General features: G+C 44.8%; 1 protein-coding gene across 1 annotated transcript in view; it reads right to left on the reverse strand.

Annotated features, from left to right (window-relative positions):
- Window positions 1–7,360: 7,360 nt before the first annotated feature.
- The window catches only part of RHOD (ras homolog family member D), a 55,378-nt gene continuing 36,782 nt past the window's right edge, over window positions 7,361–25,956 (reverse strand). Inside the window, exons 3-5 of the mRNA XM_030185829.1 lie at window positions 23,985–24,094; window positions 16,632–16,766; window positions 7,361–9,218 (exon numbers count right to left, since the gene is read on the reverse strand). Of these exons, the coding sequence (XP_030041689.1) occupies window positions 9,054–9,218; window positions 16,632–16,766; window positions 23,985–24,094 (410 nt within the window). The 3' untranslated portion in view covers window positions 7,361–9,053. The remainder of the gene's footprint in view (window positions 9,219–16,631; window positions 16,767–23,984; window positions 24,095–25,956) is intronic.

Consider the following 25,956-nt stretch of genomic DNA (forward strand, 5'->3'; position numbering starts at 1 on the left):
TATATCTCTTTTTCGCTTACTGTTTTGGGGAGGAGAGTGATTTTTTTTTCTATTTTTATCTTTCTCTAGGAGATATTTACTGAGGATGAGGTTTTGGACTTATCTTTTTTTGGAGTCCAGGGCACTTAATAGTGGCAGTGTTTAAATATTGATCCATGAATTGTGAGGTGAAGTATTTTTTTGTGTGTACCTTATACATTGGTCCAGACCCTGAGGAACAGAATCAGAGAAGCAAGGAAGAAAAGGTTACTTAAAAGGAAGCCTATTCACCCCTAAGGACTGAAATAAGGGCTCTTGATTGCTTTTTTTCTTTTTTTTTCAGTTTGCAGAGGTCTTTATTAAACAGTATGCCAAAAGGTACAATAACATAGTTGTTTACTCATTATCTACATAAAAAGCATACAAAAGCACATTACAGTATACAGCTACTAATTTCCCTATGGCTTATAACAGTAAAGTTATTTCTCCAATTACCATCCAAAAAGGAACAGTATAATCCTCTAAAGGTTTTTACGTTTATTTTGTCAAGTATTCTCCTCTCCCCCTAAATCCCAGCCCTCCTCCTTCCCAAGAATAAAAATTAGGTCTGCCAGAGGCTAACTTGTAACCCAAATAAAATTGCTGAGTGGCATTACCATAGACATACAAAAGAATAAAGCATCAAGGGTAATTTACCAAGAAAACACTCCATATTTTTCCCACTTATGCAAACTCAATTCCACAAATATAGTGCAGTTTATTTAATCACTTAACTACAGGTGGAGCATTTTTAGACTTCCAACACTGAGCTATGATTAACTTAGCTACATTAGCGCTATGGCATACCAATGCCTGCTTGACCTTAGGAAAATCAGGTATTGGTTTATTTAATAAATACATTTTTGGGTCCCAAAGAATCAGAGCACTCAGCCAATATTGTAATTGACTTTGTTCTGCCCTCCAAAATATATTGACCTTTTGACAAGACCACCAAATGTAACCCGTGGTATCCTGCTCTCTCCAATGATATTAGCAAAGAGTTGACGTCACCGGGTACATTCAGTGAAGTTGAGCAAGGGTCAAATACCATCTATACATAACTTTGCTGGCCAAAGATCTTAGCATGAGCATGTTCCATTGTCCCCCAGTCATGATCCTCATATTGTACCCTAGTTCCCTCTGCTGCCTCTCCCTGTGTTTCATATAGGTGGAGCAGTGTCAATGAGTTTCTGTGTCCCAACAAAATCCTCACACACCTTCACCAAGAGGGAATCCTGTCTCTATACTTTTTGCTTGATTTCTTTAGTAGTTAAAAAGTGATCCAGCTGGGTGTGTGCAAAGCTGTCTGTTGGTGGTAGCTGGTAAGTGTGAGCCAAAGTGCCAAAAATAACATCATCTTCAGATAGTTGATCCCAAAAAGACAGTCCCTTTTGCTGCCAATTCTTAAATACACTAGGCCTCACGTCAGGTGGAAACAGTACATTGGATGTAATAGATGTAAAATGGGGTAGATGAAAATCAAGCTCTGTAGATAGGACATAAAGCCTGAAAAAGATTATATGTACGACAGGGCAACCACACCAAGTGCTCCAGTGATACTGAGCTCACCACGTCTTGTTCAGTTTTTTACCTACAACTTATGCGAATGATTCTGGAACCACTCACCGCTGCCCTATAATAATAAATTAAAGTAGGCACTCCTAGGTCCCCCTTTTTATGATTGCAGTAGCATAGGTTTCTGGGGAGTCTAGGTTTCTTATTTTGCCAAATTAATTGAATCAACTTCTGCTGACACTGAAATTGGTAGCACGTGAATGAAGTGTATGAGGTGAAGGACAATGTTCATTTTAAAACACCTATCCTGCCAAACCAGCATAAATTCAACGTCCTATTGAACCGAGTCTTCCATTAAGGCACAAACGAGGGGATGATAATTTGCCTGAAAGAGTTCTAGTTCAAAGTCAAGTTGTTTGCTATACCATTAATACGTACGAAGTAATCAAATCAATTTACAAAGTCAAAATAAATAGTTTAAGGGGGAGCACACACAAGAAAATCTAAAAACAGAACAAAAGGATGAAAAGAAAGGAGGGATACATGAGGGAAGACATAACGCTTTGCTTATTAAGGTGCAATACCATTTTTAGAACTTGCTAATGCTAGAGACACCCATAGGAATATATGAGTGTGTCTATTAGCTTGCACTAATTTGTAGCACATGCTAAAAACGTTAGCACGCCTACAGAGTGGCTTAGTAAACAGGGCCCACAGTGTGTGTGTGTGTGGGGGGGGGGGGGGGGGGGGGAGAGGGGAGGCTGGGGACAATATTACAGTCTCAAGGGGAGATAGGAGATGAATAAAGCAAGAGGAAAAGCACAGTAAAGAAAGCAGCATTGCAAAGAAGCCATCCTACCTAGGGCCTTTGCCCATCAGCAATGCCTTTATGGCTTGGAGGATTTCCTTCATTGTTATAACCAGGGGCGTATCTGCGTGGGGCCACAGGGGCCTGGGCCCCCGCAGATTTCGCCCTGGCCCCCCTCCCCGCCGTCAACCCTCCCCCGCTGCTTACTTTTGCTGGCGGGGGGCCCCAACCCCCGCCAGCCGAGGTCCAACCCGCAATCTCCATATTTCGTCTTCCTCCGTGGCCATGTGCTTCAAGGAAGTAACGCTGCAGTGCTGATTGGTTGAATCCAGTTCGGCGTCTGACGTCGCAGCGATGTCAGACGCCGAACTGGATTCAACCAATCAGCACTGCAGCGTTACTTCCTTGAAGCACATGGCCACGGAGGAAGACGAAATATGGAGATTGCGGGTCGGACCTCGGCTGGCGGGGGTTGGGGCCCCCCGCCAGCAAAAGTAAGCAGCGGGGGAGGGTTGACGGCGGGGAGGGGGTGGAGAGAGGCGGCGGCGGCGGCGGGGGGGGGGAGGGAGGCAAAAATGTGCCCCCCCTCTCTGGCTCTGGCCCCCCCTACCGCCGGATTCCAGATACGCCCCTGGTTATAACACCATCCAAATTAGCCTGCTGGGCCTGGGTCAAGGAGGGAAGGTAGACTCCAGCTAAGTACATTCTTACCCAAAATCAGAGTTTTTCTGATAGTCTGGTAGTAACTCTTGAATCTCTAATCATAGAAGAGTGGGTTAAACAAACTCCATCATTGTGTTTAATAAGGAGTAAACCTCTATTCAATTCAATAAAATTAAATTATTGTATACCGCTAATATCCCCTTTCGAGGGTTCAGTGCGGTTTACATTCTAGGTGTGTTAGAGTGTTAGTGTGAGGTATGAGAAACATTAGAGACCATTGGTGTAATGCACGAGATTAAAACATTAAAGGAAAGGATAATGGATGATACTAGGAAGTAGAAGTCATGATGGATTGTTATGAAGCAGTCCATCAATTTGCATTGTACACAACCTATATGCCAGGATCTTTCCCACATTATTGTGTGCATAGGTGATTTGCCACATCCTAGAGTTCACAAATTATAATTTGGTATTCTGCTAACTCTCTAAATGCAGTGAAGCTGTCAGCAACTCCAGGAATACTCCTGTCAACCCTGTTTGCTAATGCTGGGCCTCCTGATGCTGTATTTGTGCCTTGTGCTGAGAAATAAAGGCCTCCCCCTCCTCTTCTTCTTATGATTAGCCTGCTTGATAAATAACCCCCTAGTAACAGTATCCTATTTAATCCCTATAGGGGGCCCCCAAATTAAGGTTATGCTCCAAATAGATTCGAATGACTTCCCTATATATAGTGTAAATTGCTTCATCCTTCAGCAAGCTATTGTTTAAAGACTCCTCCTCCCTTAAATTTGGGATAGTCACCCAACAAAGGGCATGGCCCATAATAGCGGTAAAGCTAAGCTGGGAAGTGCACCCTATATCAGAAAAGATTTTTCTCGGAAAATATATAATCCCTAGGCCCAGGTCTTCAGCCATAGCGGTGCTCTTGCCACCCTCTTATCCTCCCCAGAGGAGAAGCAAGATCAGTCCAGCTCTGGAGACATAATAGCATTAAAATCTCCCAATATCAACATGCCCCTCACAAAGGGAACCAGAGTAGTCAAAACCTTAGGAAATTGGAAGACTGTGCATCCAAACGGCAGATGAAATTTAATATGGACAAAAGCAAGGTGATGCACATTGGAAAGAATAATCCGAATCATAGTTACCTGATGCTAGGGTCCATCTTCGGGGTCAGCACTCAAGAAAAAGATCTAGGTGTTGATTTAGATAATACACTGAAATCTTCTGCTAAGTGTGTGGTGGCAGACATAAAAGCAAACAGGATGCTAGGAATTAGTAGGAAAGGGATGGCGAGTAAGACAGAAAATACTATAATGTCTTTGTATCACTCCATGGTGTATCCGCAGCTTGAGTATTGCATTCAGTTCTGGTCGCTGTACCTCAAAAAAGATATAGCAGAATTAGAAAAGATTCAAAGAAGAGCAACCAAAATGATAAAGGAGATGGAACTCCTCTCATATGAGGAAAGGCTAAAGAGGTTAGGGCTCTTCAGCTTGGAAAAGAGACAGATGAGGGGAGATATGATTGAGGTCTACAAAATCCTAAGTGGTGCAGAATGAGTAGAAGTAAATAGATTTTTTTTACTCGTTCCAAAAGTACAAAGACTAGGGGACACTCGAGGAAGTTACATGGAAATAATTTTAAAACAAATAGGAGGAAATATTTTTTCACGCAACGGTTATGCTCTGGAACTCAGCGGTTAGTGTATCTAGGTTTTAAAAAGATTTAGACAAATTCCTGGTGGAAAAGTCCATGGTTTGCTATTGAGACAGACATGGGAAGCAACTGCTTGCTCTGGGATTTGTAGTATGGAGTGTTGCCACGATTTGGGCTCCTGCCAGGTACTTGTGAGTGTGACCTGGTCTGGCTACTGTTTGGAAAACAGGATTCTGGGCTAGATGGACCATTGGTCTGACCCAGTATGGCTACTCTTATGTTCTAAATGTTACTTCATGGTAGTCTAAAACTTGAGCAAGGAGGAACTGACTTTTGGAGTCTCATTTCGCCCGCTGAACCTGCAACATTAGGGAGTCTTTTACTAAGCTGTGGTAGCATTTTTAGGTCGTGGTAGAAATCAGCTGGCGGTAAATGCCAAGATGCCCAGGCGTATTGGCATTTACTGCCAGCTGATTCGTATTGCGAGCTAAGAACGCTACCGCAGCTTAGTAAAAGACCCCCTTAATGAATTATAAAATTATAATGCTACCCCGTGTATTTTGGACCCAGTTTTGTCACAGGCAAACAGCTTCTGAGAAGAGTGAGGATGAGATAATAAATGTTCATGCTGGTATCTACAATTAGTCTCTTGCAACAATTTCAAGGGGATTTAATGGGAGTAATTCCTTAAATAATAATAGCCTTTTATTAGGAGAGTTAGGGCCTTTGACATTCAATGTAGCCCATTCTGTCCTTTTCACTTTTATAACTTTAGGGACTATGCCCTGGGGGTTTCAGCCCATTCTGGCCTGTCTCCCTTTTCCATTTGACCCCTATTATACTTCCCAGTTAGGTTTAAGAGGTTCCTTGTCACACCCAGTTGCCCTACTTCTGGGATCATGTTAGAGTTACTTAACTTCCTTATTGGTGGCCAGATGAGGAACCACCTTTTCTATAATTCAGGCTTTCTCCACCCTCTTGGCTGTGCTTGCCTACATTACCAGGCAAGTCAGTGTCTGTCCGTCCCTTGAGGATCCCAATATACATCTCCTACAACCTCTCTCACAGAAAGGCTCCTCCTAGTGAGCTGTTTCATCTAGGGGAATGTGTAGCATTAGCCCTACATGGCTCCTGGCTTTCCCAAGTTCTTCCTCTGAGCCGTGGTTTCCTTGTTTGGTATAGCTCACCTAGGGGAAAATGGCTCTAGGGACTACATTTCCCACAATTCCCTGGAGCTTCCTCCCTTGTCATAGCTGGAGCTGTTGGCTTCCTGAAGCCCTTACAACTACTCTTCCCTCTAGGGTTGATCCAGTCCTGGGCTCACCCCAATGCAATCAGGAACTTGTAGCCTTGGGTTTCTTAGGAAATCCAATGAGGAAATCAGAACCACAAGTCCCTGCATGAAACAGGGTAAGTCCATGACTGGATCAACCCTGTCGGGCGAATCTGGATCTAGTTGACAACTATTTCCCTCATGGATCACAGCAATGTTTTTCCTCAGCAATGATTTACCTGTGATTTGGCTGCTGCTTTTGTAGGTAGGTAGGCTTACCCCAGTTTCTTACTGTGCTCCGTACTTCTAAATACAGCAAAAAGCACCAAGATCCTTCAAAAAAGGGACACAGTTCCTTTAGTGACAAAAATCAATATTCTAATATAGACCTGACATGGGCCGTGTTTCGGCGCACAACGCCTGCGTCAGGGGTCAAGTAGCGATCTATTATAAAGTGAATATTTTATGATAGAGGAGTTCAATATGCAGTGCACTAGAAACAGTGAGTCTCCGTTTCAAATATGCTGAGTGACTTTTTTTGTAGAGCATGTTGAACTCCTATATCATAAAGAAGTTTCATCAAAATATTCACTTTATAATAGAACGCTACTTGACCCCCTGACGCAGGCGTTGTGCGCTGAAACATGTCCATGTCGGGTCTATATTGGAATATTGATTTTGATCACTAAAGCAACTGCGTCCCGTTTTTGAAGGCGCTTGGTGCTTTTTGCACCCTGTCTTGTACTTTGTACCCTCTTTGTACTGTGTCATTCTGTACTTCTAAAAACACAGGATTTCAAGCTGTCTTGCAGGGAAGTCTGCAGCGCTAATCCCTGCACTGGGCTATGACCGAGGCTCTCAGTCACAGGACATATGAATGATGATGTCATGAAGACAGTGCAACAGTTACATGAAACCAAAACAGCCTGAGAAAGCGATTTTTAACTATTGATTTAACATAATTTTATATACAATTTTATATATACAGATGGCCCAGGGAGAGCCCATACTGCTGGATCATGAGATACAGGCACTCTTGATGCCATAACAAATAAGGTGTGGCCTGTGACTGAGGGTGTCCTCTTTTGTTATTTTAATTTGAAATTATGTCAGAGCATTTGGGGGTTAAGTTTAAGAATGGCTAGGTAGGTGCAAAGGTCTGCAATTGAGCTCATTCTCAAGGTGAAAGTACACACATTCTCACTTTCAAAATTGAGAAAAAAAAAAAACACTTGCACCCATTTACACCCACCAATTTGCATGGTACTTTTTCAGAGGAAAAGTATGCTCCTATATTTGAAAATTTAAAAATGGTGTGTATACTTCCAAACTTTGCCCTCACCCCACTGCAAGGAATGCCCCCTACTACTGGTAAGAGTAGGAGTGTACAGGACATACATACATATTTTTAACCACATTTTGGGGGGGGGGGGGGGGGGGATTTTTTTGGTCAATACCAGCATCATGTGATTGGGCATCAAATGGTGTACAATCAGCATATCATTAGGCTTTGTCCAATGGTATGGCAGCTTTAACAATGCCTGATGACATCATCATGCTCTGACCTCAATAATACTTAAAGCTCGAGTTAAACATCTAAAAGAAAAAGCAATGTTCGTAATTGCTTTAAATATTGTCCTCAATGTATTTTATACTATACCATGTACAGAGAGAGACAAAAAAAGATAAATACAAAATATACAATATACCAAAGAGATCAATATGTGTGTCCTAGGCTATAATCTCACAAATTCAGTTCAGGTTTTGAATCTGAAAGCAATAAAGTTCATTCCTGAAATCTGTTTCCCTTTTAGAAAATGCATGGATGGCACCTGTCCACTGTAGTTTCATGTAGCTTTGCTGTGTCGGTACGACTGTTTTCCCTTCCAGGATTCTGCCTTCTGCTCTGCGACCCTAGGTACATCCCAGAGATGGGGTTGAGCATATTTTTTAAATTTCTTTCTAGCCATCAGCAAAGCCAGATCAATTGGGAAAGCTAGTAAAATGTTGATGATTTTATTTAAATTTGCTGAAGTATACAGAATTCAACAGACATTAGAATTATAGCAACGATTGTGGAAGTGTGTTTCCATAGCTGAGAGCCAGGCGTTAATTTTCTTACTCTTCTGTACATGTGCTTCACCAGATGCTGCATTTGAAGAATCTGTACTTTTGCCAATTTATGTATACTTTCTGGGGTATCATAAATTTTGTCCAAAAATTATAATAAACGTTTATACTGGTTGTCAATTTTTTGATCGCAGAATGAGGTATTGTTCAAAATTAGACTACTATGAGGTATATTTTCAAAGCACTTAGCCTTCCAAAGTTCCATAGAAACCTATGGAACTTTGGAAGGCTAAGTGCTTTGAAAATATGCCTCAATATGAGTGAGATATGCGTGAACTTCCAAAATGGCACTGAAGTGTCCTGGAGCCCTTTCTAGGTGCTGAAGATGTCCACGCCATCTTCTATCCTCGTGTTTCCCACAGTCTCCCCTCTCCCTGTAAAGAAGAGGGTCAGGATTTTTCAACGTATTCTGTGTCTATAAACACAGCAAGAATTATGTCCAACAGCAAGGGACTCTACCCTTAGTGTCTCAGAGGCAGACGAAGGAATACAGAAAAAATCCAGTACTATACAGTGCAAAGTCAAAAGTTCAGTACATTGCAGAATTGAGAATTCATCCAAAGAGTTGAGACATTGTCGGGGAAAACTCCCAACATCTCAAAGACCATGCCAATCAACAAGGGACTGACTGCAAACTCAAATAATATTTATCACTGGGTATGGGAAAGTCAAGTTTTGTCTCCTGGTCCTTAGAAAACCAAGGGACAATATTTCTGTGACATTGGTCCCTTCCCAAAACACAGAGCTGCTTCTACAGAAATGTTGGTTTCTGAGTGTATTATTGGCATCTCATAGGCTGAACTCTTGACCTCGGAAGGTCATGCCTCAATACATTGGTTAGTCTGTAAGGTGCCATCCTCCTCTTTGTCACTTTCTGAAGATTCAGCGTTATTTACTCCACAGTAATTTACCACAGTGTGGTATTAAGTGCACACTGTGGGAAATGGTGGCAACACTTCACACTGAAGGAGTTGGCATACTGGGGCACTAGGACAGTACACAGCTCCTCTTGGTGCTTTTGCGCTGTTTCCTCTTTATGCCCTGCAGTGCTGCAGCTGTGGCCTCTGCGAAAATATCCATAATGTTCTCCTGGAACTTAGCAGAGCATTCGAGGTACATGAGGGCACGCACTTCCCGGGCCATAGACTGTCCCTGATAGAAGAGACACAAACAGAGAAATCAGCAATTATCTCTTGCGATATGTATGTCATTACTTACAGTTGGTGGCTTCTGTCACATGGGAAGGAATTTTGTTGGTTTTAGTGTTGCAGACCTGCCAAATCTCCTGCATTCAGCAGGAGACTTCAATTTTCACAGGTCATCTACTGCACTCCCACTGAGAAGCCGAGACCTCCTGCTCAGCAGCCTCCTCTTCTATTGGCAGCAGGAGATACCTTATTAAGATGAAATCTGCTGCCACAGGACCATTCTCGCAATAAGAGCTGCAAAATCTCACAACTGTTATTACGATACTGGTCTGCGGCAGCAAGAAATGATGTTTTATTAAGGCATCTCCTGCTGCCAGAGGGGGAGGTGGCTTGTTGGTGCTGTGGCCACAGAACTGAGGTCTGTCTAGGGGTGGAGCCTGGAGGTGAAATGGGTGGAGTTGGGATGTGCTGGGTGGAGTGAGGCGGGAATGGGGTGGGTGTTCTTATATTAAATCTTTTTTTATTGAAGAATTCAATAACTGTACAAAAATTCCAATAAAAATTCTTAATTCAAAAAACATATAAGTAAACAAAACAATGTCTCATTTATTTTTTTTAACTTCTAAACAATGCCAACTCCTATCTTAATCCATTCCCAACCCTATCCCGTTACCCCCCATACCATGGAGACCACTCATAGCCTCCTGATTAATGCTGATGGCGGGTGACACTGGGTTTGGTCTCTTATAATCCCTGCCACCCAGTTCAATGCACAATCGGTTGGGGGTGGGGTGGGGAGAAGAAGGTTCTTAAAATCTCCCTCTTAAAGATCAGCTATGGTGTTGTTCTTGTTCCATGGGCGTAGGCAGGAATTTCTCCAAGGGGGGTGGGGAGGCAAAGTCATTTTTTCCATTATCCAACAGAGCTTACTATGAACCAGGTAGTAACAGGGAGGGTGACTCTGATGAGAATTTTCTTATGTATGATGGGACAGATAATGTTTTAGAATTCTTGAGCAGATCAATGTAATGAACTGTTAAAACATCAACAGGCTTTCTTTTCCCTATAAATCATACCAAACAAAAAAAACAAACAAAAAGTCTGAGACAAACATTTTTGAAGGTAGATGGGGCAGGGGAAAGATTCACACTGGCACAGGTGTGGAGGGGAGGGAAGTAAAGGAAAGAAAGCAGGTGCTGCAGAGAAATGCATGGGGATGGAGGGGAGGGAAGGAAGAGAGAAGGTTAACTGTTGGATATGGAGGGAGGGGGAGATGCTGCAGGTGGTGTGGGGTTAGACGGAGATTTGCTGCACATGGGGTGGTGTGGGAGGGAGAGATGTTGCAGAGCGAAGAGAGGGGCAAGAGAGGGAGAAATATTGGATATGGGGGTGGAGGGAAGGGAGAGATGCACTGGGAAAGAGGAAGAATTGCCGGACATGGGTAGGGTGGGAGGTAGAGATGCTGCATGGGTTGGGGTAGGAGGGAGGATTGTTGGGGTGGGGTGGAAGGGAGAGATGTTGCATGGAGGAGAGGGGCAAGAGAGGTAAAAATGATGATAGAGGGGTGATAGAGTAGAGGGGATGAAGAGATATATGAGGAGAGAGAAGGAGAATTGCTGGACATAGGGTGGGGTGGGAGGGAGAGATGCAACATGGGTTGGGGAGGGAGGATTGGAGGGGAGGTGAGATGGAGTGGGAGGGAGGGAGGGAGAAATGCTGTACGGGGGAGAGGGGCAAGAGAGGGAGAAATGTTGGACATGAGGGTGGAGGGGAGGGAAAGATGCACGGGGAGAGAGGGAGAATTGCTGAACGTGGAGGTAGGTGGGAGGAGGGAGGAAGGGAGAGATGCTGCATGGACAGGGGAGAGGATGAAAGAGATGTTGGACCCAGGGCACAAGGAAGTCTTCAGTAGACAGAGCTTGGGAATCCTCATTAGCTATAGTATTTATTTTTTGAGTTGTGAGGTGCCGGGGAAGGGGTGAAGGGTCGGGGTAGGGCAGGAGCAGAGAAAATAACGTGGGAATGAGTAGAAATCATTGTGGGATGCTACAATTAAGGATGAGAGGATGAGCCCAATTAGCTCAATGAACCCAGTAAGTGTAAGTCCGATTAGGGAAGATGTATGAAATCAGTTAAGAACCGGCCGTACTGGAGATGCTCAAGTGTGTAAGACGTTGGAATGATCAATGCGATCAAACATTGCAGTTAATTCCAGAGAGAGAATAATTATTTTGACTTTGTCTAAGTAATGAAGTATAGTAGTGGTAAGACCTAGCAAAGCTATTTTTGATGTTATGTGCCTTCCTGAAACTGGTCTAATGAAGGTGTAATGTATCAGATTTCTCTAAGAAGTGCAGTGGAGTGCAGGAGTAGCCTAGTGTTTAGTGCAGTGGACTTTGATCCTGGGGAACTGAGTTCAATTCCCACTGTAGCTCCTTGTGACTCTGGGCAAGTCACTTAACCCTCCATTGCCCCTGGTACAAAATAAGTACCTGAATATATGTAAACCACTTTGAATGTAGTTGCAAAAACCTCAGAAAGGTGGTATATCAAGTCCCAATTCCCTTTCCCTATTTGAGATTCTACATGGAATGTTGAAACTATTTGTAGATTCTAGATGGAATGTTGCTACTATTGAGATTCTGTTGCTACTATTTGAGATTCTACATGGAATGTTGCTATTCCACTAGCAACATTCCATGTAGAAGCCTGCCCTTGCAGATCAGCAACGTGGCCACGCAGGCTTCTGTTTCTGTGAGTCTGACCTCCTGCATTGCTGATCTGCAAGGGCAGGCTTCTACATGGAATGTTGCTAGTGGAGGAGTAGCCTAGTGGTTAATGCAGTGGACTCTGATTCTGGGGAACTGAGTTTGATTAGCAAAATCCGCCCATTCCTCTCTGAACAGACCACCCGAACCCTCGTCCACTCACTCGTTACCTCTCATCTTGACTATTGCAACCTTCTCCTTGCTGGTCTCCCGCTTAGCCACCTATCCCCCCTTCAATCTGTCCAAAATTCCGCTGCACGTCTTATCTACCGCGTGAACCGATACTCTCATATCACCCCTCTCCTCAAGTCGCTTCACTGGCTCCCGATTCACTACCGTATTCAGTTCAAGCTTCTCCTAATGACCTTCAAATGCACTCAATCTGCAGCCCCCCATTACCTCTCTACCCTCCTCTCCCCCTATGTCCCCACCCGTAACCTCCGCTCTCAGGACAAATCACTCCTATCTGTACCCTTCTCCACCACCGCTAACTCCAGACTCCGTCCCTTCTGCCTCGCATCACCTTATGCCTGGAACAGACTCCCCGAGCCCATATGCCATGCGCCCTCCCTGCCCATCTTTAAGTCCTTACTCAAAACCCATCTCTTCTCCCTTGCTTTTGGCGCCTAACCACCTTCCCCATTCATGATACACTGACTACACTGACTACATAGTTTGTTACCTTTAGATTGTAAGCTCTCTTGAGCAGGGACTGTCCTTCCCCATGTTTTAACTTGTACAGCGCTGCGTAACCCTAGTAGCGCTATAGAAATGCTAAGTAGTAGTAGTAGTAGTAGTAGTAGTAGATTCCCTCTGCAGCTCCTTGTGACTCTGGGCAAGTCACTTAAACCTACATTGCCCCTGGTACAAATTAAGTACCTGAATATATGTAAACTGCTTTGAATGTAGTTGCAAAAACCTCAGAAAGGCAGTATATCAAGTCCCATTTCCCTTCCCTTCCCATTAATTGCTGTAGAACTAGATGTTCCACAGTTTTTGCACCTTATCTATGAAATGTGCCTTTAACTACTTTGGGGTCATACTTGATTCACACCTATTATTTTCACCTCAAATTTCCAATAGTTGTAAAACAGAGTTTCTTTGTACTCTTTACAGCTTCATGCTGTTTGCTGTTACTTCAGCACCAATACTTTTCACTCCTTTATTATATACCTGGGTTGCACACAAACATCCATTAAAAGGCTCCAATCTCTCCAAAATACAGCCATTTGATTGCTCTGCTACGCCCATCGTTAGGACCACACATCACCACTGCTTCAAAAATATCACTGGCTTCCAATTCATCAGCACATTAGCTTTAAACTATTGGTCCTTACATACATATCCTATGGACTCGGTCACCCTGGCTACTTGTTCTCCCTCACCATTCCTTATTCCCTGGCCCATCTCCTTTGTTTACTTAACGGCCAGTTAAGTACCCAGTACCCAGTACCCAGTCCAAAATCTGCCCAATTACAGTCCATTCGCCATCATGCTTTCTTTTTTACACTCCCTATCATTGGAATTCCCTTCTGCCAGACATTCGTGCTGAGACTTCTTTTAAAACATTCAAAGCAAAAACTTAAGGCACATGGCTCTTTGTTAAAGCTTTTGACTTAGTATGATGTTTTGACAAACTATTCTTTTATTTCTGTTTGATCTCTGTTGCTAGTTCTCATTTCCCTCTATGATTTCCGTTCTATCCACTGCCCTATTGAATTTTGTAGTTCCTTTCATTTTCTTTGAAATCTTTAATTGTATTGTAAACCTCCGAGAACTGCCAGTCAGTAATGGCGGTATAGTAAATCTCAATAAACCATAAACCGTAGAGTTTTTGAATAAAACGGATACCTTGGGTTTCAGTGACTGCAGCACAAGCAGATTTAAGTCTGTGGTGAGCTGTTGTTTGTAACATTGCTTTCTGTACTCTGGGGCTCCCTCCCCTCTGAGTTGTGTTAGGAGAGTGACCATGGAGAAGAACAAGTTAAGGCAGGTAAATGAGAAGAGTGATGAGGAAAGTAAGGGAGGACATGGTGAATTACTGGGTTTTGTAAACAGCTCTTTGAATTCAGTCCACAATTAACTTGAACCTGTCTAGTTGGTTTACTGTTATCTAAAAAGTGAGTAAATATTGCCACCTGGTGATGAAACTTAAAAATGGCATGCAGCTGACTGATTTTTTTCCAATGAACCTTCCGGCTGATATTCAGCCACCACTGGCCAGTGTTTTTATGGCTGTCTCCGGCTGTATTCCTGGATATGCAATACTGGGCATGTCTGGGCACTGGCACTGAATATCTGGCTATACGTTGGCTGCTAAACCTTATGCAGTTATGTGCAAAATTCAGCCCTTAACCACATAAGATGAACAGCTTAAGATAGGATTGCTTTTTATGTGGCTCAACTTATAATGTTATCGCATACGGTCAAGGGCTGAATATTTATTTATTTATAGTATTTATATCCCACAATATTCCCACCCACAGGCAGGCTCAATGTGGCGTACAGCAGTTTCAAAAATGTACAATAATACAACAAGCATATAGGCAATGTCAGAAAGGGAAAGAGAAATAACTGAGGAGGGTAAGGGGAAAGAGTAAAGGCTGACAATGTGTCGCTTTGTTTGCCAGGTGGGTTCGTAGTGTAAGCTCTACCAAAAAGGAAGGTCTTGAGACACTTCTTGAAGGTCGGGTGATCAGGGGTAAGTTTGACCAATTGAGGCAGCCCATTCCACAGGTGAGTGCTGCGATAGGAGAAGGAGGATGCATAGGTGGTCTTGTACTTGAGGCCATAGACACCTGGGTAGTGGAGATTCAGGTACGAACGAGTTGACTTGTGACATAAGTTCCAACTCTGCCCCTGCAACACCCACAAGTTAGGCAGTTTCGGGTCAGGCACTAACCACAAATATTCAGTCACACTAACCGGTTAAGTGCCGCTCAGTATTCATGGACAAGTAATTTAAACAGCCAGGAGCCTCTATGGGCCATTTAAACCACTTTGAATATTGGGCATCTTATTATTAAAGGTGCACTTAATCTCACAACTGTGCTGCAGGAGCAGGGGAACAGTTTGGGTGGTGCTCTGCTCTGGTGCTGGGAGGAGGCTATCAATCCCTTTCTTTAAACAAAGGTTTGTTTGATATTCTCTTTTTGTTATTCCCATTCTGGGAGAGTTCCTACTATGCAGACTATAAACCTCACCTTTGTTAGGTTCTGGTAATTATCATAACCAAAGATTTATACTCTGAGTGAGTTTGTCAAAGCAGAAAAAGTAATGATATTTTGCATTAGTCAGCAGTGCGACTGAATTGAGTAATGGGTTGTGGAGAAAACGACATTACAGGACATGCTGTGGACCAGAGGAACATTAATTCCCTGAGTAGGTATGGAAATATTTATAGAAGATTTTCCGAACCTGTTCTGGGGACCCTGCAGTCAACTGGGTTTCAGGACTATGATTAAGCATTAGGTCCACTTGCATAACATGGAGACACAATATATTTATTTTATTTATTTATTTTTAGTACATTTATACCCCACATTATCACACAAGAGCGGGCTCAATGTGGCTCAGTGGCGTAGCCAGACAGCCAAGTTTGGGTGGGCCTGAGCACAAAGTGGGTGGACACAAAATTTTCTCTCTCCCCCCCTCTCCCCAAAATTGGCTGTCTGGCTACCCACTGCCCCGAACCCCCCCCAAGCCACCGCTGCAGGTTTCTCCGGCACCACCTACCGGCACCCAATGGGCCTTCTTTCCCCTCCCTCCGTCGGGCAGCGCCAGCCTAACTGTACAACAAAGCTGCACGGCACCGGGTCCGTCAGATTGCTGCCGCTAGCTCCTACCTTGTCATCTTTCGGCAGAGGTGTTAGTTCTGCTGCTAAACCTGCAGCGGATCCACGCGGTGCCAGGGCTGTCTCTCTGTACGCTGCTGGGACTGCTTCCTCTGCGCTAGCCCCGCCTCTTCAGAAAGAATATCGGAGGTGAGGCGGGGCTAGCGCAGAGGAAGCAGTCGCAGCAGCGTACAGAGAGACAGCCCTGGCACCGCGTGGATTCGCTGCAGATTTAGCAGATGACAAGGTAGGAGCTAGCAGCAGCATGCTGACGGACCTGGTGCCGTGCAGCTTTGTTGTACAGTTAGGCTGGCGCGCGCTGCCCGACAGAGGGAGGGGAAAGAAGGCCCATTGGGTGCTCCTTTGCTGGGTAGGCCTGAGCCCAAATTGGGTGGGTCCAGGCCCACCCGTGGCTACGCCCCTGATGTGGCTTACACTATTACAAGTGGTTACAATTCAGGGAGGGTACAGATACAAGGAAGCCAAAGGAAGGGGTAACAACATATGGATAAGACAGGGGTGCATGTCGAGGTAGGTGCAGTCGGGGTACTGGTGGGCACGGCTGGTGTGAGGAAGGCTAGGATTTAGTATTAACAGTGGGATAAGCATTCTTGAATAAATATGTCTTTAAGTTAGATGACTTGATGTAAATTTATTGCATGCATAGTCATTTTGGGGTCAGCAGGACAGATTTAGGAAGCCCTGATCTATGGGATGAGGGAGGGAAATGCTTTTCCTAAAGCAGGAGTGCCCTCTGCTAACAGAGTTTTACTCTCTGAGAAATAATTGGACTTTCTGTCGTGCAGTAGCTCTTACCTTCTGGTAGGTTATGGGTTCCAGTCTGTCCTCTCGGAGTTTCCTAGGTCTGACTTTGTCTTTTCTTAGGTCCGTCTTACAGCCGACCAACAGAACAGGAACACCCTTACAAAAGTGATTAACCTCTGGATACCACTGTATAGTGCAGAGCATGTAAATAAATATCATTAAAACCACTCAAGGAATCTAAGAACAAAATTATTGCTATACTGGGACAGACAGAAGGAAATATAATATTGAATTGTGAGGGAGATGCTGCAGACCCATTCCCTACAGTTCCACCTCTTGGAAGAGGCTGGGACTCCCAGCCTCTTCCAAGAGGTGGAACTATAGGGAATGATGCAGGAGCTCTCACAGTATGAGAGTTTACAGTGCCTGCATCCCAGCCTCTCCCAGGACGAGCTCAGTTGAATTTCTGCATAACCAACATCAGAGCCTGAGTTGCCAGATGGCGAAAATTTTCCCTACCCAAAAGTAGCCCAAAAAATAGACAATAATATAAATATTAATAAGGTCAATATGAATATTAATAACGCAAATATGAAATCCTTGTAATCATCAGTAGTATAATCATAATAATCAGCATCAGCAGCATAATTCATAATCCAGCAGCTTAATCCATAATCAGCAACATCATAAGCATATCATAAATAAGTAAACAAACAAACAAACAAACAAACAAAGAGCTAGAAACTCTAAATGTTGAGCACCTGATTCACATAACATGATGTCTGTTTTAGTGGCCCTTTACCAGGAGAAAAAAAATCTCTGCATAAATATAACACGTGCTAGGGTGTCCCTATAACCAGGCTCTCCAAATGACACACTGATTAAGATTTATAACAAATTACTACTCTACCTATGAAAGGTTGTTCCGTTATTGTACTTCCTCTCTGTACATCCATATGCACAAGTTGGCATGTTTCAAAATATAAGCGAGATTAAATAAAAATTCTGCTAACAATAAAGGACGACAATGTGAATGCAGAACCTCATCATAGGTTTGTTTCCTTTGTTTTGAGTGTATGCAGAACAATGGTTGAGCAGGGGAGGGGAAACACAGACTACCAAAATTGGCTTCAACTTTTTGATATCATCTGGTCCCGTCTCCTGTTTTTAATTGAAAACTGGAGACGGGACTGGATGATTAATTGAAAACTGGAGACGGGACTGGATGAGGTCAACCCTTCTTGCTCTCTAGCCCTGGGTGGGTGGATCGGTACCCTCCCTGAACTTCCTGGTGGACTAGTGGGGCAGGAAATATCCCACTCGTTCCTGCCTGCTGCGCTTCCGCTGATCTGCTGCTCGCTCCCGCCTCCCGCTATGTCTTTAAAATGGCTGCCAAGAGAGCTTGACGTCTCAGTTGTCAGCCACTTTAAAGACAAAGTGAGAGGCAGGAGTGAGCAGCAGTGGCAGAGCAGCAGGCAGGAAAGAGTGAGAGCTTTCCTGCCTGCCCCACTAGACCACCAACACTGAGGTATGTTTGGAGGGGGGGGGGGGGGGGGAGGACAGTGACACCGAAACCGACGCTAGTACAGAGTGGGATTCCTCCCCATCCTCAATGGAGATTCCCCAATCTCCACGATGATGCATTGTCCTCGTTGGGCTTCTGTTCCTCCTCTTCAGCTCCCTCCCCCCCTCGACCCTGACTCACAATTAGACTGTCTGGCACTGCTGCGCTGCCGGTGTGCGCTACTGCACACATTCTTCTCCTCTCTGGTACCGGGTCCCCATCCTGATGATCTGTTCTCTGATAGAAAGCTCAACAGATCATCAGGCGGGGGAGTGGGGATCTGTGACGCCCCCAACCAGCAACATGATCATTTCGCCTGACGCCTACAGTGAGGGAGTCCCTGAGACTGTCTGGGACAGGTGCGGGAGTTGGATTTGGGATGGGGTAGCGCCAAGTATTTAAAGTGGGCTACATCCCGCCTCCCTCGCCATCAGTCAAATTTGACCAATAGGATTCGCAAGGGGAAAAAATCCATCAACCCGTGGGCCCTCGCAGGTAATCAGCCCAAAAAACTGCTACCCTCGGCTTTTGCATTTTCCCACAGGGGCTTGCAGGAAATCGCCCAATTCTGTGGCATTGGCATCTTCGATCAGAGCTGACAAGGGGACCCAATTTTTGAGAGGGAGATTTTAGTACATGCCCTACTCTGCATTGGCTCCACCCACTCTACCTCATGGCTCTGCTCCCTGGCACACCTCAGTCCCACGGCCATTCTAGAAAATATTTTATTTACACCAGCGACAGCAGGGATGGGTAAGAGGGAGTATTTCAGTTCACCCTATTACATCCCCTATCCAGCATTTATTCCCCTCAAGGACATAACAAGAGGGGACCTTGATCCCCTCACTTTGCGCTTAAACCCACTCCAAAATTGTGGCACTAGCTGAATCGCTGGTGGAACTGCCCAAGCTCCGCTATTTGAAGAGTTCCACTTCAGGATCCTCCTACCATGCTGTTTGAGCAGTGCAGCAGTTGGCAGCATGTTTCAGCTGTCAGTGCCAGCCCTCCCGCATACGCTCAAGTTCAGGCTCTAGAAAATGGAAAATAAGATGATTCCTTTTTATTGTACTAGCCTAATACCTTTTTCAATTAGCTTTCAGAGGCCAAAACCTCCTGCATCAGGTCAGGTCAGGACAGTATACTGCTTTTATGGTATCATCTCCTGACCTGAAGTGTTAGTCTCTAAAGGCTAATCAAAAATGTATTAAAATCAGTTCAATATAAAGGTATCACCTTATTTTCTATTTTGTGTTTTATTTGCATTTATTAACCATTATTAACACAGCTACCATATTACTTTATTCTAATTAAAAATAAGATTATTTTCTGTACTTTTTTTGTCTGGCCATTTACTTTTTCTAATTTTGTTAATCCCAGTCTCTTGATTCTGCTTTCCTTCATCTTCTCTTAACTCTCTTACCAGGGTTTCCTGTCCATTTGTCACTTTTCTCTCTCCTTTTTCTTTGTTTTTTTTTTCAATTTATTTTTCTGCCTCTCTCTCTGTTCAGATTTAATTTATTCTTACTATCCAGTCTTTAATTTCCCTCTCCTTCATCTACCTATGGCTTTTCATCTTTTCCTCACCCTTATTCTCCCCATGCCCCTTCCTCTTAATCTCCAGTCTTTCACTAACTCTAACCTCTCCCCTTTCCATCCAAAATCTCCCCTCCTTCTCTCCCCATCCTTTGTGTCTCCCCCTCTTTCTGCTTCCTTCCATCCAGCGTCTCCTGTTTCTCTCCCTATCCTTTCATCCAGCATCTTCCCTCTTTCTCTCCTACCCTTCCATCCAGCTTCTTCCCCTTTTTCCCTCCCCATCCTTCCAATCATTTACCCTTTCTCCCTCCCCATGAACCCACCCATCTACCCTCTCTCCCAATCCTTCCATCCAGTGTCTCCCTCTCTCTCCCCTTCTAGCCAATTCTCTCTCTCTACCCTTTTCCATTCAGCGTGTCCTCTCTCTCTTTCTCTCCCCATCCTTCCAGTGTCTCCCTCTTTCTCTCTGCATCCTTTTATTCAGCATGTTCTCTCTCTCCCACTACCCTTCCATCCACCATCTTCCCTTTTTCTCTCCCCATCCTTCCATCCAGCATTTACCCTCTCTCCCAATCTTTCCACCCAGTGTGTGTGTGTGTGTGTCTCTCTCTCTCTCTACCCTTTTCAATTCAGCATGTCCCCTTTCTCTCCCCATCCTTCTAGTATCTCTCCTCTTTCTCTCCCTACCCTTCCATCCAGCGTCTTCTCACTTTCTGCCCCCATCTTTCCAGCATCTTCCCTCTTTCTCTCCCTCCTTCATCTAGCAACCTTCCTCTTTCTCTCCCTCCTTCATCTAGCATCCTTCCTCTTTCTCTCCCTCCTTCATCTAGCATCCTTCCTCTTTCTCTCTACATCTGACTAGCCAGGGTCTTCCCCTTTCTTCCCTTCCTTCTCCCCGGCACGTCTCTCTCTCCTGCCCTTTTCCATGTCTCCTCTTTCTCCCCCCCCCCCCGTCTTTTCACTCATCTCTCTCTCTCTCTGTACCCTCTTCCATCAGTGTCCCCACTCATTTTCTCCCCTCTGCTCTCTCCATTCAGCACCTCCTGCCTCCCTCTCCATTCCCTTCCCCCCTGTATCTCAGTGTTTCCTGGTCACTGCTGCTTCTCCCAATGAGCAGCAGCAGCCACAGCAAAAGAACAAGAAAAGCAAGTGTAGGGCAGTAGCAGCCTTCAGGCATGCGATGCATGTCGGCTCTGTCGGTCCTCTGCCCCCTGCTGACGTCAGCTTCCCATTCCAGGGGCAGAGGACCGGCAGAGCTGATAGCGCATGCCTGAAGGCTGCTGCGGCTTTGTGCTTGCTTTTCTTATTTGCGGCGGCAGCTGCTGTTCATCGGGAGAAGCAGCGGCAGCAGTGTAGCCCCTGGCCCAGCACTTTGTCTCAGCAGGAGGCTTTCTCACTTTGGCAGAAGTCTCCTGCTGAATGCGGGAGACTTGGCAGGTCTGCAACATAGGCAATTCCTTAGACAGTCACATTTCAAAGATACCATTTGGTGTGCTTGTGGCTGAATGAAGCCTGGGGTAGAGATCCAGTTGGTGCCATTCCTTCTTTAGCAGACAAGAAATATCAGTGCAGAGCCTTTGAGCTGGCATGCACATACAGCCTTGCAATGGACCCTGCTGCTTGCATGAGTTTCTTTAGCAACAGGAAGCCCATATAGGAAGAGGGAGTGGGGCTGCCTCAGGGCTTGTGAATGCTTCCTGGCTTAGTCCTAATACTGATCTTTCTTGTTTCCTGCTGAAGGTGTGGTGCTATTTGGATCTCTGCTGGTACCTTCTTTTAAGGCTAGGGTGACTAAGGAGCAGATCCACAAAAAAGCTACAGGGGGCAGGGGGACTGTCCAGAAGCTGGAGGGCTCAGGCAAGAGCACAGAAAAGGTGCCTAAAGTTGCCAAAATTCTAAATCTGGCCATGAGCACAGAGCTCCCAAGTTGGAGTAATTTTTTAAGCAGGAGAATTTTCACCACAGACACATCCCTTCCATCCTGCACCCCACTTCACTTATGCCAGTGGCGTAGCCAAGGGTGGGCCTAGGCTCACCCACTTTGGGTTCAGGCCCACCCAGTAGCAGCACATCTATGATGTGGCTGGCTAGGATCCCCAAGCCTCACCAGCCAAAAACTCCAACAGTTGTCCCTCCTGCATACCTTGTAAATAGCAGATCTTTACCTGCAGTGAGCAGAGACTGATACATACTGGCCCCACCACAGCCTTCCCTCTGATGTATTCCCGCCTATACGGAAACAGGAAGTTGCATCAGAGGGAAGGCTGTGGGGCCAACATGAGCAATGTGTATTAGTTGCTACTCGCTGCCGGTGAAAATCTGCTACTTAAAAGGTATACGGGGGAGGGGGATATTTGAGAGACCATATGGCATCCAGGCGAGAAAGGGAGAGACCAAATCACTTGTGGGACAAGGCAGAGTTCTTCTGCCCACCCATGTTGGGCCCAGGCCCACCCAAAATTGGGTGTCTGCCTACGCCCCTGACTTATGCTCCAGCTTCCATCCCTTCTTCCCCAGAGTAACTCCTCCATCACCCCCCCCCCCCCACCCCACATCACATTCCTTATCCACTCACTGAACAATCTGTCACTTACTGTCTTGTCTGCCTGGCCAAAGCCAGCACAACACCTTCAAATCTCACAGCTTACTCTTCCTTTCTATTAATCTCAAGAAATCAGCATTTTTTTCGTGATTAGCATCTAATATAACCCCCTGTAATATGCTTCGCTATTTTTAGTTTAGTGATATTATTTCTTAGACATTTTAGTGCACATCATTTATATCGGGACTTAATATTTGCATAAAAGCCATTAAAGGTTATGTCATTATATTCCATTAGCAGAACTTTATTTTTAGGTTTACATCCCAGGTAATCCTTTGCACCATACATCGCAATCTGATATTTGATTTTTTCAGCACATAATTTGATTGCGTTGTGCCCTTACTCTCCATTGCTGTTCTCTTAATGCTCCCTTTTTTATGTTATCCTTGCTGGACTATGTCTATGGCAATCAGTAGTATATATATTTTTCTAGAAGCCTCTTTTAATGCTAGTCTTTTTAATTGAAAAGGTTCAGTTCCCTTTTACTAGAGTCTTTTGTCTAAACGTATGAAATTCCCATATGAAAATAGAATGGTTTTGCTTATTTATGTGTTTGTTATATATATATTTCTTTAAGTATTTGTCAATATGACGTGATGCTCATGCGCCTGTGTTATATATAGTGTTTTTGTCATCAATTATCTGTTTATTCATTATAATTTCAATTTGATGTTTTTACTTACATATGATTATACACGTTTCATGTGTGTATTGTGTTTTTCAGTTATATATACATATTATTTATATGGTTTTTTTAAATATGTTTTTTAGACTCCTCAGGCAGGCCTGTGGCCGAAACACAGTACTGTGTTGAGTCTACATTAAAGTTTGTTCATTGTATACAACCACAGTCACAGCTTCCTGGAGTCATTGGTCCACTTCCCACTTCTTTGTTTGTGTTTTGACTCCGTGGGATTTGGTGTTCATCCATTCAGGTGGATTGCCTACCCTGGTAGCAAGATGTGCAGGATCCCCCACGCTAATTTTGCTAGTTGTGGCCAGCATGTTTACTTGTTTTTCCAAAAAAATCAAAACATCGTTGTCTGCATCACTCAAACATAAATAGCAGTCCAGTTCATTAACAGGCTTCAAAGTAGAAAGTGACATGGGGACAAAGTTTGTCCCTGTCCCTGTGAGCTCTGTCTCCATCCCCGCCCTGTCCCCATGGGATCTGTCCTCATCCCATCCCCTGTGGGATCTGTCCCCGCCCTGTCCCCACACGCTCTGTCCCCATCCCCATCTCCATGGTTACTGCGGGTCCCTATCCCCGTGTCATTCTCTACCTGCACACTTAGCATTCCTGATCAGGCTGGAATCAGACCAGAGCATCAGGGAGAGGGAAATGTCCAGCCACATGGCATTAACCACACACAGTCATAGGTGTTAACTTCACAAAATGATTGGGTATACTAAACACAGTACAAACTACTCCCCTGGGCAAAATGAAGGAGGTTACCTAACAATGAGGGTGCTAAGCCCCCACCTCACCCATAGAGCTGGCACCCACTGCAGAAGGGAGGCAGTGGGCTGGGTGGGCCTTTGGAAAGCACAGCCACATAGTCACTGCTTCACAACCATAGGTGGAGGAAGAGAATGGGGAGCAGATAAAGTGCTCAGGCCCTTCACTGAATTTTCAACAAACGTTAACTACTATGTTTGTATTCATTAAAAAAAAAAGAGAGAGAGAGAGAGAGAGAATTTGCACCTTTGTGAGAACATTGTCGAAGCTGCCAGGATTGGTGACATCATAGCAAATTATTATCACGTTGGCTCCTGTGTATGAAAGGGGGCGAAGTCTGTCATAATCTTCCTGTCCTGTAAGAAGGAATGAATCATATTAGTTCATTGTTTCTAAATGGGAGGCACCAGCTATATTACACAGTGATACAATACTTAATGTATTCACATCAACTCTCTGTTGCTGATTTTGCCCTCGGTGCTGCACCAGTGTTTGTGAAAGAGTTTCTCCCAAATAACTACAGTTCATGGCACTGGTGGAAGCAGGGGCGTAGCCAGATGATCAAATTTGGGTGGGCCTGAGCCCAAGGTGGGTGGGCATGGAATTCACATCCCCCCCCCAATCCCCCTCTGGTTTGCTCCTCTCTCCACCCTTCCCTGCCCACAGACCCCAAATATTAAATACTTGAGCAGGCGGGGATCCCCAAACCCTGCTTCCTGAAGATTTCCTCCTCCTCCTCCTTGAGGCAGCCGGCAGCACTTGCCTCAGACTGATGCTGCTACCGGCTTGTCGTGCATGCTCAGTGCTTATGCATGTGCGAAAACTGAGCATGTGCAGAAGGGCCGGTCTCTGGGCAAGTGCCGTTGGCTGACATTTGGAAGAGCGCTGGTGCCCAAAGAGAGAAAATCTTCAGCTGGCAAGGTTTGGGGATCTCCACCAGCCACAGCAAGAGTGTCACAATTGTGGGTGGGCCTGAGTCCAAAGTGGGTGGGCCCTGGCCCACCCAGGCCAACCTGTGGCTACGCCACTGGGTGGAAGGGTAACAGAAGCAGTGAGAACACCCCTGTTGAAATCTATGGCGGCTTCTCCTGTAAATGAGACATTGTCTTTTTCCTCCTCTAAAGCAAATCTAAAGTTCTTCAAATTCCAAATCATATATGTTGTTTGCATTATATAGGGAGGGCAATTTTCAAAACTGAAAATTTCCCATGACATTTATAGTTAAAAAGAGTCAGGTTCAGGACTAGGAAGAGGACAGAGCTGGTTGACCATGTGTAGAGATTTCATTTTAAAATCCCCGTGGGTAGTTTAAGATGACTTAACTCATGGGTCTTAACTCGTGGGGATTAATGTACCCACAGCATGGTCCCTATATTTTCAAAGGGAATCTCAATACTCTTTTAGAGTCAAGAATGGTTCTAGAGGACTGGAGAAGGGCGGATGTGGTCCCAATTCACAAAAGTAGGAAGTATAGAGAAGGATGGAACCACAGGCTGCCTTAGTCTGTGGTGAGTAAAACAGAGGATAGTGAAGTTTCTGGAATCCAGTGAATTGAAGACTCGAGGCAGCATAGTTTTACTAGATGTATGTCTTGTCAGACGAATTCTACTCTGTGTTTGAAAGACGGTAGTGGGTGCCTTCAGTGTGAAATATTTAAATTCTGTTGCTTGGCTTACCCTTGAGAACTATGTCATCTCAAATCCTTAACCCCTCCCCCTTTTACAAAGCCATGCAGTAATGTCGACACAGCCCATTTACTTTGAATGGGCTACGTTGGCATTATCACACCGGCAGCCGCTAGTGCAGCTTTGTGAAAGGTGGGGGAGGAGTAAATTACATATATTTGGAAAGGCGCTTTTTGACAGCGCCAAACCACTCCGAGAAGGGCTACACTGGCTACCAATTAGAGAACTTATCACTTTCAAAATCTGCACAACTGTTCATAAAATTGTTTACGGCGAGGCAGCGGGATACATAACAGACCTTATCGACCTGCCAACCAGAAATACCACAAAATCTGCACGATCATGCCTAAATCTCCACTGCCCAGGCAGCAACGGACTCAAGTACAGGTCCACCTATACATCCAGCTTCTCCTACTTGGGTGCACAACTGTGGAACGCACTGCCAAAAGCAGTGAGAACTATGCTCGACCACCTTAATTTCCGGAAAGTACTAAAGACAGAACTGTTCAGAAGAGCATACCCCACTGACCCAA

Source organism: Microcaecilia unicolor, chromosome 1 (genome assembly GCF_901765095.1).
Source record: "Microcaecilia unicolor chromosome 1, aMicUni1.1, whole genome shotgun sequence".
Lineage (NCBI taxonomy): Eukaryota > Metazoa > Chordata > Amphibia > Gymnophiona > Siphonopidae > Microcaecilia > Microcaecilia unicolor.